The 12,639-nt window shown below is 38.3% G+C and overlaps 2 protein-coding genes and 1 long non-coding RNA gene across 3 annotated transcripts in view; 1 reads left to right on the forward strand and 2 right to left on the reverse strand.

Moving 5' to 3' along the window:
* LOC107577661 (ADP-ribosylation factor-like protein 8B) overlaps positions 1-5,091 on the reverse strand; it is a 9,404-nt gene extending 4,313 nt beyond the window's left edge. Inside the window, exons 1-6 of the mRNA XM_016263741.1 lie at positions 4,906-5,091; positions 3,258-3,338; positions 3,030-3,103; positions 1,804-1,897; positions 1,218-1,285; positions 1,030-1,100 (exon numbers count right to left, since the gene is read on the reverse strand). Coding sequence (XP_016119227.1) covers positions 1,030-1,100; positions 1,218-1,285; positions 1,804-1,897; positions 3,030-3,103; positions 3,258-3,338; positions 4,906-5,028 — 511 coding nt within the window. The 5' untranslated portion in view covers positions 5,029-5,091. The remainder of the gene's footprint in view (positions 1-1,029; positions 1,101-1,217; positions 1,286-1,803; positions 1,898-3,029; positions 3,104-3,257; positions 3,339-4,905) is intronic.
* A 3,289-nt stretch (positions 5,092-8,380) lies between these two features.
* LOC107578157 (uncharacterized) lies at positions 8,381-8,813 on the forward strand. Its single transcript, XR_001608322.1, has 2 exons — positions 8,381-8,412; positions 8,617-8,813. It is a non-coding gene; the product is annotated as an uncharacterized lncRNA (long non-coding RNA).
* A 449-nt stretch (positions 8,814-9,262) lies between these two features.
* LOC107577974 (class E basic helix-loop-helix protein 40-like) lies at positions 9,263-12,541 on the reverse strand. Its single transcript, XM_016264022.1, has 5 exons — positions 12,142-12,541; positions 11,985-12,048; positions 11,688-11,795; positions 11,191-11,314; positions 9,263-10,661 (listed from the first exon to the last, which is right to left on the reverse strand). Exons 1-5 carry the CDS (start codon positions 12,216-12,218, stop codon positions 9,823-9,825), a joined length of 1,212 nt encoding a protein of 403 aa, XP_016119508.1. The 5' UTR covers positions 12,219-12,541; the 3' UTR covers positions 9,263-9,822.
* Positions 12,542-12,639: the final 98 nt, after the last annotated feature.

Below are 12,639 nucleotides of genomic sequence, written 5' to 3' on the forward strand. Positions count from 1 at the left end.
AAATGTGCTGGAGATGTTAAAAAAGTACCGACACAAATCACTTCACCAAGTTTTATATTTAAAATCAACAAACAACAAATAAAATGACTTTTTGTTTTGCATAATCACTAAAACAATAACATTACCAATGATGTTCGGATTTTAAATGAAAACTTGACTGACAACAGTTTAATAGCATGTTGAAATATCTAATGTAAAAGTTTTGAAAAAGTTTCATAAAAAGGTAAACCTCACATTTCAGCCTTTAAATAAAGAAAAGATATAAGTCGAAATGATAATTGATTAATAAATGATTATATGTATTTTATCTGCTCCATAAATAATTCTAGATAACTTATCTGAATTGTTTAAATGTGTAAAATCCACATAAGCTTGTTTTTCATCAACCGGTCAAAGTTTACAACAGGGCATGCAAATTCGGTCCGTTTTTGGCCAGACAGAAACCGCACACAGACTGAATGTAAATATAAGTCTCTTTAAATCCACTCTCTGACAGCAGGTGACGCTTACGGAAAAACTGAATTAGAGCTTTTTTCCGTAACATCCGTAGACAAAGCAGTATTGCGATTAAAACACTTCCTTTAGGTATTACGTGGAGCGAAGATGAAAACAAAATGCCATCGAATTGTTTCTGAAGACAGTCAGAACCTTCAGAGGTACATTCATATAATTAATTCATTCATATATTCATCATATGACCCCTTTAAATCCTCCCAGCTTTTCTGCCCTGTTTTCACTCAAAATGAAACTACTCTGCATGCTCTGCGCACTTGAGACTGTTACTGAAAACTCTGCTTTATGCTGGACAGTATTTATTTATCGCAAGTTGTTCAAATCACGGTAATCTAATACGGTTTTAATAACAATTAAAAGATGAAACGGTAATACTAACCATGGGGAATTTTATCATGATTTATCGTCAAACCGGTAATCGTTACATCCCTAATGCTATGCAATTGCTAGGACGTTTTAATTGACCAAACATCACAGTTTTATATTGGGATGTGTATAAAATGCAGTAACGCTCACCTATATTGTCTTTCTCTTTGCATGAAATGGAGTAGCAGCAGATCTCTCTGTCTTGAATGGCAGACAGGTTCCTGTGGAAAAAGGAAACAAAATAGCAAAAATCATTTGCCATTTTTTGAGAGTAGCCTCACATGAACTCCTTCTAAAGATCTGGGTGTGGTCACCCAACTGTAAAAAAAAAGTCTTACATCTTTTCGATTATTTGTTTCTCGTCTAGTGCGCTGGGGAGGTCTCTTTTGTTGCCAAGGACAAGTACCTGTGGGGGATAAAGAACGAATTGTCTTAAACCTCTTTATGTCTAAACTACACGGTTCACACATTTGCTTCCAAGATTTATGTTATTGGGTGTTGGTTCTACATTAGATCGTGTTAAAGCTGTCTTTTTAAATTGTTCGCTTTAGCAAATAGTGGACGCCCCTGCCAAAATTCCCATCACTCCCTACAGACAGATAATCAATGAGCGATCCGTTTCCTCAGTGCTGCTTTCTCTGCTGAAGATAAGACCTATAATGCCCCCAGTGAGTGAGGACATCTCGGACCACAGGAGCTGACGGCAGAGATGCTTAGTCACGCTCGGTAAATACAACACAGCACAGGGAAAGGATCTGGAAAAGGTGTGGTGCGATGGCTACGCTTGATTTTCTATTGTTTTGCAAAATTCAGCAGTAATAAAACAGCACAAAGTATTAATAAATAGGACAGTCCTCTATTAAAAGCACAAGGGGAAATGTAATAAATATTACAATTACAGCTACAGTAATAAATTCTTCTTACAGGAATGCCTTGCAGCTGTGGTTTGTCTAACAAGTTGTGTAGCTCGTTTCTCGAGGCTTCGACCTTTTCACGATCTGCAGCGTCAACCATATACCTGAAAACACCAACAGAGTCTTTAATGCAGTAGTTGATAATGTAAACACTAAAACTTCAGTTTAGGGATGAATTACAGTCAGCCAGTCGTAAAATAAACCCTGAAAGGATGATCAGAATCTCAACGTGAAGCAGAGTGGTCCTATGTCACAATGAAGGGGTTTATTTTGTTGATTGGTTGATTGTACAATCTAGCACTTATTACACAGCTACTTATCAAAGAAGTAAATAAATGGACCAGAAATTCTGATTTGATTCAACTATTGTGTTTTCTTGTATAATAGTTTATATCTTGAGCTAAGAAATATCATATTACAACTCAGAAAACAAAGCAACAAAATGGACACTGTCTGAAACCATGTCTATTTATTTATTATACACTACCATTTAAAAGTTTGGGGTAAGATTTTCTTTTTTTTTTAAACAAACAAGAATTTTATCTTTTTACTCAGCAAGGATGGATTAAATTAAACAAAAGTGACAGTAAAAGCATTTATATTGTTACAAAAAAAGCTGGGGGGTTTAACTTTTTATTCAAAGAATCATGAAAAATGTATCACAGTTTCCAAAAAATATTAAGCAGCAAAAACATTTTTCAACACTGATAATAAGAAATGTTTCTTGAGCAGCAAATCAGCATATTAGAATGATTTCTGAAGGATCATGTGACACTGAAGACTGGAGTAATGATGCTGAAAATTCAGCTTTAACATCACAGGAATAAATAAATTACAATTTTAAAATACATTCAAAAAGAAAAAAATTGTATTTAAATTGTAATAATATTATACAATATTCCTATTTTTTGATCAAATAAATGCAGCATTGATTACATAACAAAATATATTATCAACCCCAAACTTTTGAACAGTAGTGAATATTCATTTATTATTAATCTACAATTTTAGTTACCTTTTTCTACAGACTTACTAGCAAGCAATATTTAGCTACAATGCAATGCATGCAATTATAAATTCTCTCTCTTATCTAGCTTCTAGACGCACTTTAATCGTCATTATGCAAAAATATCTAACCGCTCAACGGCACTGACTGATCAGAATCAAGTACTCCAGAGGGCAATGAAATAAAGCAAGCAAGTCTCTGTGAGCACAAAAAGCAGATGCTATACTCACACAATGGCATTGACGCCCCGACAGTATCGCTCCCACATGCTCCTGAACCGTGGCTGCCCGCCTATGTCCCAAATCTATGCAAAAACAGGACAAGTAGACATGATGGAAGGCACTGGCAATGAAACATTGTACTTGTGATGTATATAACTTGCATTAAAGAGTCTATATATCTGGATCCAAGAAAACCATGCTTGAGGCAAAAGTATGATCTGTGTAGATGAGACTTACTTTTATTGTTACATTGCCTTTGGTGACTTTCCTCATGTTGAAGCCGACTGTAGGGATCATGTCTTCATTGAACTGACCAGACTAGTGGAAAAGAAACATGCCGATCATTTCAATCACATAAATAAAACAAACCTGCATGTGAAGAGTTGCAAAAGTTAATAAAAAAGACAATCGTATGGTCTCATGTTGCACAAAATAACAGCACACAAGAGGAAGTCAATGTTAAAATGCCACTTTTGAATCCAAACAGGTCACTCTAGCAAGTCACGGGGAGTTTTAATAATAATAATAATAATAATGTGAATTTTTGGTAAAACAAGCCAGAAGGTTTCATGCTTCATAATTTAGTAAATTGTGCAACAGATTAAAATATAATTGATTCTTTCAACCATGTGGATTTTAAAATATGTCAAATAAATGAATCCTTTTTAGATAAAACCAAGATCTTCCTTTTAAAAATATGATTATAACGAAGCCAAATCATTGAGTGGGATCTCCTCTACTGTAAAAATCCAAGAGTTTAGCTAATTTCATAGCTAAATTACAAAACACCTAAAAATGTCAACTATGTAACTGCATGTTGATCTGCATTTGAAAATCTTCAAAGCATTCAATCAAGAAGATTTCTGCTGCATTTCTTGTGCTACTTCTTCATTTCTTGTGGTCTGCGGTTTACAAATCATAAAACATACATTATACATGCATATATTAGCTATGCAAACTTAACTGATTTACATTTATGAGTGGAAAAATACTGAGTGACAGTTCTTAAGCAAGTTACAACTAAAAAGTGTCCCATAAATCATTCAGTGAAACTAGAAAAACACCTGCGAGATGTTTCACTTTTCACCTTTGAATTCTATTTCAAACCCTGATGTAGAGTTGTTAGAAGCTCTGGGTTTGTCAACTCTTTGTGCTGCATTGCAGAAGCATCTATGAGAGGCGAAAGGGCAACCAACTCTCGTGATTCAAGAACACCCATTGGGACGGTCACTTGCACTTGGGACCTTTGCCTAATAACTGATCCAGGCTGCTGTACTCGGAGACCTTTCGAAATATGGGTCACACTGAGGTTTATATAAACGTTAATCTGTGGATTCCACAATTCCATTATTGTGCCAAGCATACAAATGAGAAACTTTAGATACTAAAAATGCTAAACCACAATGAACCAGCACTGACCTGTCAAAAATACAAAAAAATGACTCTCATAAATGACATCTGCTCTGAGTCAGATGCATCCATAAAGGGAAGATTATTATGTGATCATTGCTGAAAACAATCTATGAAGGCAATCAAAAAACACATCTGGCACTGACATAAACATCGAAGAAAACTCATAATACCAAATGATCAAATTTTGTGTTTGATGATCATCATATTACATTACATTATATAGGTTTTATTAAACTGATTACATTCGACTTGAGAACTAAAACACACCAGTGGCATCTCATCCACCCTAAAAGTCATTAAAGTCCTCAAACCTGGAGATATTAGCAATTCATATTTCATATATAAGCTAAAACGTCAAGCAATCCATGGGAAACATCACGCCTAGACCACATAAACAGGTTTTAAAGCATCTGTTCTCCTGGCAATGACATGACAGCAGTGTTCAAGCTGTGAGGAATGAAAGCAGACTTACAGCAATCACGTTGACAAAAGTGGTTTTTCCAGAGTACTGCAGTCCCACCAGCGTTAGCTCCATCTCCTCTTTCCAGAAGAGCGACCTGAACCAGTCCAGGAGCCGGTGCATGAGGGCCAACATCTCTGCGCTGCTGGATGAGCGAACTCTGATGGGGCAGATCTGTTCCTGCTGGAGAGGAATCGAGGAGAAAGAGGAAGCGTCTGAGGCGCTGTTGTCAGGTGACAACAAATGACGCACAATAAACGCGCCGCGCCGGAAATAATCGTAAATAATAAAAGTCCGCCAGCACTCGCGACATGCTGCTGTGCTACAGACAGACAGACACATACATACATACATACATACATACATACATACATACATACATAAATTGCATTGATTGCATAACAAGAAAGTCCTCATTTAAAATCAAATAAATAAGGCAAATTTTCAGTTGGATTGTTTGCCTAGAACTCACTACAAAATCTACACAAATATTTTTGTTTGTTTATTTATAAAAACGAGCAAACAAATAAATAAATGCATTGCAGCGTAAAGCAGCCAGTCACAGTTTGTTTTGTTCAGTGTCATTTTCATAGTTGTAAACAAGATGGCTTTCTTCTTCCATGAGGGGGTTTGGCGTCACAACAGCGTTGTTTCCAGGCATGCCTTTTTTTGTACTTCAAAACTCCCAAAGTGTTTACCATTATGTGTGTGTATATATATATATATATATATATATATATATATATATGGTATATACACACACACACAGAGAGAGAGAGAGAGAGAGAGACCTGGCTAGTAACTGATTACATGTTATCTGGATTATGTATTTAGATTAAATTACATCTTAAAATACGTGTAATCAGACTACAGTAACTTTTTATTGATTACATGATTACATATTATTCATATAATAGTTCATTGATTCTCCCTAATTCCTCTTTTTCATCTTTGAAATGTTCCTTTCTAAAATAGCCTACTGTTTATTCAGTCAGAAAGTCTCCCAGTTTTAAGCTTTCAATTGATATATCATTTATGATGATTTCTCAGATGTGATAGGGAAAAGGCAGAATGCCTGTTATGTAGATTTTTTTGAGGTGCACTCTTGTCATAAATTAATCTACTGCTGTTCCTATATCATTTGTAACAAAAAACTTAGACCTTTCCAACGATATACAGTTTGTCATGGTTAGATGAGGATGTATTTGTAATATAGTGAAGTAAACTTAGGCGTCCCTCTGAGGGGACAGGTGACAGTTAAGATGTTAATGGTCACATGACATGCAGGTAAACAAATACAATATTTGATTTTTTTACTAAATGTGTTATTTTGATTTATTGATTTATTGTTTTTAAATGACTTTATTTAGGTTTTATGATTTAATTAATTATTAGCTTTTCATTAAACTCACAAACCCCCTGCAGTTCATTTACAAACCCCAGTTTAGGAAACCTTGATTTATTGTAATGTTTAATGCGCATCATGTTGTTCATCACAATGAATGGAATATACAGTACTGTATGTTTTTATACTCTTTGTATTTTTATATCAATATGGTACAAGATATATATATATATATATACACACAGTGGGTACGGAAAGTATTCAGACCCCCTTAAATTTTTCACTCTTTGGTATATTGCAGCCATCATTTAAGTTCATTTTTTTCCTCATTAATGTACACAATATCATTTGTAACAAAAAACTTAGACCTTTCCAACGATATACAGTTTGTCATGGTTAGATGAGGATGTATTTGTAATATAGTGAAGTAAACTTAGGCGTCCCTCTGAGGGGACAGGTGACAGTTAAGATGTTAATGGTCACATGACATGCAGGTAAACAAATACAATATTTGATTTTTTTTACTAAATGTGTTATTTTGATTTATTGTTTTTAAATGACTTTTAGGTTTTATGAATTTAATTAATTATTAGCTTTTCATTAAACTCACAAACCCCCTGCAGTTCATTTACAAACCCCAGTTTAGGCATTCTCTCCCACCTTCAGTACCACAACTGAGGTGTCCTTAGTTATGTTGGTATAATAAATTTAGGTTGATTCAGTAATACTAAATAATATATATATATATATATACAGTGGGTACGGAAAGTATTCAGACCCCCTTAAATTTTTCACTCTTTGGTATATTGCAGCCATTTGCTAAAATCATTTGAGTTCATTTTTTCCCTCATTAATGTACACACAGCACCCCATATTGACAGAAAAACACAGAATTGTTGACATTTTTGCAGATTTATTAAAAAAGAAAAACTGAAATATCACATGGTCCTAAGTATTCAGACTCTTTGCTCAGTATTTAGTAGAAGCACCCTTTTGATCAAGAAAGAAAGAAAGAAAGCGTCTTTAATTATAATTTGTATAAACGCATTTAACATTCGTTGCAGTTCAACGATAGTCCACGCGAGAGCGCTAAAAGCTTTAGAATAGAAAGATGTGCCCTTAACGTGCTGCATCAGTCTATCATGCAAACTCACATATTGTTTTTTTGGCAAACATACTGTATTTAATCAGTAATACATCAAACGTGTTATATATAGCGCAGATGTTCTTTTGTAACAGTGTCTGTGTTTATTTTTTCCATTACAGTTGTTTTTGTTTGTTTGTTTTTAGAAACGAAGCATAATGCTTTATGACAGCCAAGAGTACTATGGCCACTTTATTTCCCTTCATTCATTCATTCATCCATGAGCTCCATACATCAGTTAAGACACAAAAACCTTTCTATTTAAATTTTATCACCCTGCTTTGGTATAGTATATGCTACAACCAAATATACTAATGATAAGAATACTTAATATCTCTAAAATATATCAATTTATTGTGTAATTATATTAACTAATTATATTTATAGATATTAATCATTTACAGACAACATATAATACTGTTGTCCCGTAATTGTAGCGAATGTGTTGCATTGTGCTGACTGCGCTGGATGCGCTGGAGGTGTGGCATGTGGCTGCCCATGCTTCGTGCAGTGAGCGCGGCCTGCCGTGTGGCTCTACATGTGACAGCCAGACACGCGGGGAGTCTTAACCTAATTCAACAGCTAGCGAGCATTAGAAGAGGACGTGATGCGTCGAAGAAATGTAACGCAGTTGCAAAGACTGTCCAAATAATCAATTATGTTCTCTGCTTTGGGTTCGAAGTCTTTTTGTAGAAAAAGTGAGCCACAAAACCTTATCGAAAATGCACGGACTTTAGTTAGGAGGTGTGAGGCTGGAATATTTGTAACCTGACTCTTATCATAGTGTTTGTCTAAAGGATGTGCATAGACAGCAAGTTTATGGGTTATGTAAGTGTTACATAAGGACGGACTGTGATGGGGAAAACAGCGAGGTTGTTTTTTCAGCTAAACATGTTCAAGCTCTCAAACACAGACTCAGACAGGCATGATTTCCACAGGAAAAAAAAAACTTTATTAATACTTTTTCTTTAATGTATGTCAACAATACTTTTTTTAGACAAAATATATACATCAAGCAACCTTCTCTTAGGTCCCAAAATAAAAAGTAAGTACCTCTTCCTATACAAAACTAATATATTGTTTTTAACATTACATTCACTTTATTTTGCTTCTATGTAGAATCCAGGATTAAAAATGTAGATAGCCGCCATCATGTTTACTGCTTTAAACAGGTAAAGGCAACAGCATGAACCAAGATCTGTCCTAATTTGACCAGAAATTATCACAGAATTAGGTCCCAAAATAAAAAGTAAGTACCTCTTCCTATACAAAACTAATATATTGTTTTTAACATTACATTCACTTTATTTTGCTTCTATGTAGAATCCAGGATTAAAAATGTAGATAGCCGCCATCATGTTTACTGCTTTAAACAGGTAAAGGCAACAGCATGAACCAAGATCTGTCCTAATTTGACCAGAAATTATCACAGAACATGATGCAGATCGAGTCTAGGTCCAAAGCTATGTACACAATCTCATGGCATACAGCTCTCGGCTGTCTAAAACTTGTGAACGTATGTGTGGGTCACGTATAAAAAAACACAGATGTACAAGTAGTATAAACAAAATAATTACACAACGCAGTTACCTCACAACAACTTCACCTACGTGCACGAATGGATGACAAACTCAAAAGCTACAGTGGAGCCGTGATTACATCACTCCCGTATTTACACGAGCGTCACGTCTCGGGAGCCAATGGCGTCCTCGTTTATGCAGGGGAAACTCAGGTCATCCAAAGCAAAGACGTTTATTTGGTAGCATTCTAGTCTAAATGGACGGTTCTTATCGGTTAAAGCAGTCACAGAAGCAGAAGAGAGTGGAGCTTCCTGAGCAAGCATCCACGGCACAGAGAAATGTCCAAAAAAGCAGCATCTACAGGGGTGATGTTTTATTACAAAAATGACTTTTTCGTTTACATTCAACAAATGAAAAGGTGCTTGTGCAAAGGGCAAAGTCTTTGTCGTTGGGGGACCATCTGCACGTCACATTCTGGGTTATTGTTTTGTATTGTTTTCGACTTAAACATTCGGCGCAAGTGCAAAGAGCAGCTGTTCGCCAACCCCAGGTCCTTTTTCTCCCAAGGACAGAGCTCACTGTCCTCATTTTTGACCTTCTTCACAGTGCTGTGCACGAGGCCTCCTTTACCCGTCTGTGTCCACGCGGACCGTTCCATCTCTGGGTGTTTGTCTGCTGGTTGTGGAGGGAGTTGATAAGTGTGTGTGAGAGTCTATGTGCATCTCTGCATTTGGAGGGAGGCCATCGTACGTCTGAGAGGAATCAGAACAGCTGTTTGCCGTACTTGAGGGTGCGTCTTTGAACTTTGCCTTCATGCCCCCTTCAACCAAACCCTCTTCGGGAGCTTATTCAGCAGGGAAGTCCACTCTCAAGACCAAGACATTCAGAGAGCGGGCTATCGCGGACCCCAGAGTGAGTCCTCAGTCTTTGGTTTCCAGGTTTAATGGGGGAACTTGTTTCAGGGCCTGCAGGAGCGCAGGAGAGTCCATGGAGGTCGGAGTGGTGACGGGGGAGCCCACTCTTGAGGACATGACTAGGGATGAGGGGAGTTTCTCGGGGGACATGCCTGCCGGGGAGCCGCCGAGGCCTTGGTACAACACGGGCATGGCTCCGGGGTACCAACACTTCTCCAGCATGGGCAAGTATGCGGCGGCTGCTCCATGCGGAAAGAGGTAGAAGGGCATGCAAAGGGGCTGGTGTGGAGAAAAACTCATGTAGGGGCTGTGGCCACCAACTATGTCTGGCCCTGACAGAGATTCGTCTTCTGAAGAGTCGGACCTCTGCCTCTTGGCCTGCGGCTCGTCCAACTCCTCTTTAATGTTGCCGTTGTGCTTGAGATCTCCCGCGTCTTTGCTGTAGTAGACTGACCGTTGAGCTTTCAGTTCACGCTTCTCGAGCTCGCCCCCGTAACCACTGTCGGTATCCGTATCACTCCCACTTTGCTCACTGCTATGGGGATAAGTCCTTTGAATGACGGGCACACAGTTTTTAGCGTGACCCTCTGCCGCTTTTGGCTGTGGGCTTGCCGGTTTCTCCCTGATTTCTGGAGCTTTGGGAGTGGGCTCGTCTAGACAAGGACTTGGCGGGCTTTGAATGAACTCAGACGCCACTTTTTGAAGGTGGTTGATTATGTGAGCGGGCGTCAGGTCACGCATTGTTTCCTGATTGGCCAGGAACTGAAGAACCTCCTTTGCACACAAGTGGAACCCGGAACGGAACATCTCCTCGCTGTTTTCTGAATGCCCGTTGCCCTGTTCACCTGCAATAAAACCATAAGAGTTAGAAACCATGCCAACGTTTTCCTTCACAACAGTCCTGTAGGCCAGATCATTCGCTGCGTAGTGCAAGCGTGCCTCAATTTCTTTATTTTGTAATGCATTCGTAAACAAACGAATGGGGAGGGGAGGTAAAAAGTTCAGCAGGGCCACTTCCTGTGACACAGTCACACTTTTAGTGTGCCACTCCTTTTGCATGATCGAAAACTCACCAATTTGCATTCCATTCTGCAAGGAAAAGATCTTCTGTTGCTGCTGCTCCAGCAGGTTGTTAAGAGCTTTCACATGCTTGAGTGTGAGCTCCAACACAACAGCCTTCTCCAAGTGTCCCAGAGTCTAAAACAGGAAGAACCCAGATAAGTATGTTGATCTTTCTTATGTAACACACTCCGCAGTGGCTCAGAGAGGAAAAGGAACGGATACACTCCTCTCCGCTCACCAGTGCATGCACGTGTGCGTGCAAGTAATATTCAGATATTCCAAGCCACTCCTTTTGCATGATCGAAAACTCACCAATTTGCATTCCATTCTGCAAGGAAAAGATCTTCTGTTGCTGCTGCTCCAGCAGGTTGTTAAGAGCTTTCACATGCTTGAGTGTGAGCTCCAACACAACAGCCTTCTCCAAGTGTCCCAGAGTCTAAAACAGGAAGAACCCAGATAAGCATGTTGATCTTTCTTATGTAACACACTCCGCAGTGGCTCAGAGAGGAAAAGGAACGGATACACTCCTCTCCGCTCACCAGTGCATGCACGTGTGCGTGCAAGTAATATTCAGATATTCCACATGACAATCTAACATGCTTTGTTAACGTGAATAATTAACTAAAGCCAGATTCACTATATGGAGTGCCGAAAGTTTACAGGTTGTATATATTAAAAATGTATATCAAGCACATTACAGGTGACTAATCCAAAAGCAGGACAAAAATGATTTATTCATGATCAACAAGCAGGTGGCGCTTTATACTACAACAAAGTGAGGTGAGCCGATCCACTCCCATATTACTTACAGTGAGTTTAAGGTGTTCGGGCAGCAAATCCTTCAACTGGGCGATGCACTCGTTTATTCTGTCTCTCCTTTTCTTCTCGATCAATCGGTGAGGCAATTTGTATGTATCCTGGGGGTTAGTTATTAAAATTTTATATTAATTTTCATGCAAAAAAACATCAATAACAAACCAAAACTACAGAAATTAAAAGAGTGCATTATACATCTTGTTTAAAACACTAAAAGAGACTTATATCAAACAAAAGTGGCAAGTAAAAGTGTGCGCAATCATATTTGTGCGTAATTGCGCATTTCATACCTTGCTGTCCTCGCTGCGCTTCATTCCCCGCCGGGGTTTATACACATACATGGGAAAGTCCATTCTATAAAATATAATAAAATACAGCCAATAAGAGATCTAGCTCCCAGGAAAGCTTTCAGCGACATAAATACGCAACAACTGGAGACTGACTTACCCTTGCATGTCAGAGATATCCATCGAGGCGTGTTTGGCCATACTTGGAGGAGGCTGAGCACTGGTAATCCTTTCCATTTTACCCTATTAATATGTCTTACTGATGTAAGAATAGGGTAGATTTAATTAATATATATATATGTATATATATATACGTATATATAAAAATAAAAAGCAGATCCGTTACTCTCTCATAAAAGTCCACATGTGTTTTCCTCGAATAAATTAGTTTTGGTTCCAGATACGGTGTCTCAAAACTAGGACGCAGAAGTGATGTTGTTGTGAGGTGGAGGTGCAGGAGGCGTTTGTCGGCTCTGGTGCTGGTTAAATGAGTGTATGTGGGTGGATCTGAAGTACGTGTTAAATAAACCCTGTGACTGCAGACACGTCTCGAGCTCCAGTCACATGAGCCTCACGTGTGTGACGGCGCTTTCAGAGCTCAACCCATTTACAGCAGACCGCCCGCCTTCCCGAGTCCCGTGTCCCACCATGCTGCTGC

Source organism: Sinocyclocheilus grahami, unplaced genomic scaffold (genome assembly GCF_001515645.1).
Source record: "Sinocyclocheilus grahami isolate Dianchi unplaced genomic scaffold, SAMN03320097.WGS_v1.1 scaffold3.1, whole genome shotgun sequence".
Classification (NCBI taxonomy): Eukaryota; Metazoa; Chordata; class Actinopteri; order Cypriniformes; family Cyprinidae; genus Sinocyclocheilus; species Sinocyclocheilus grahami.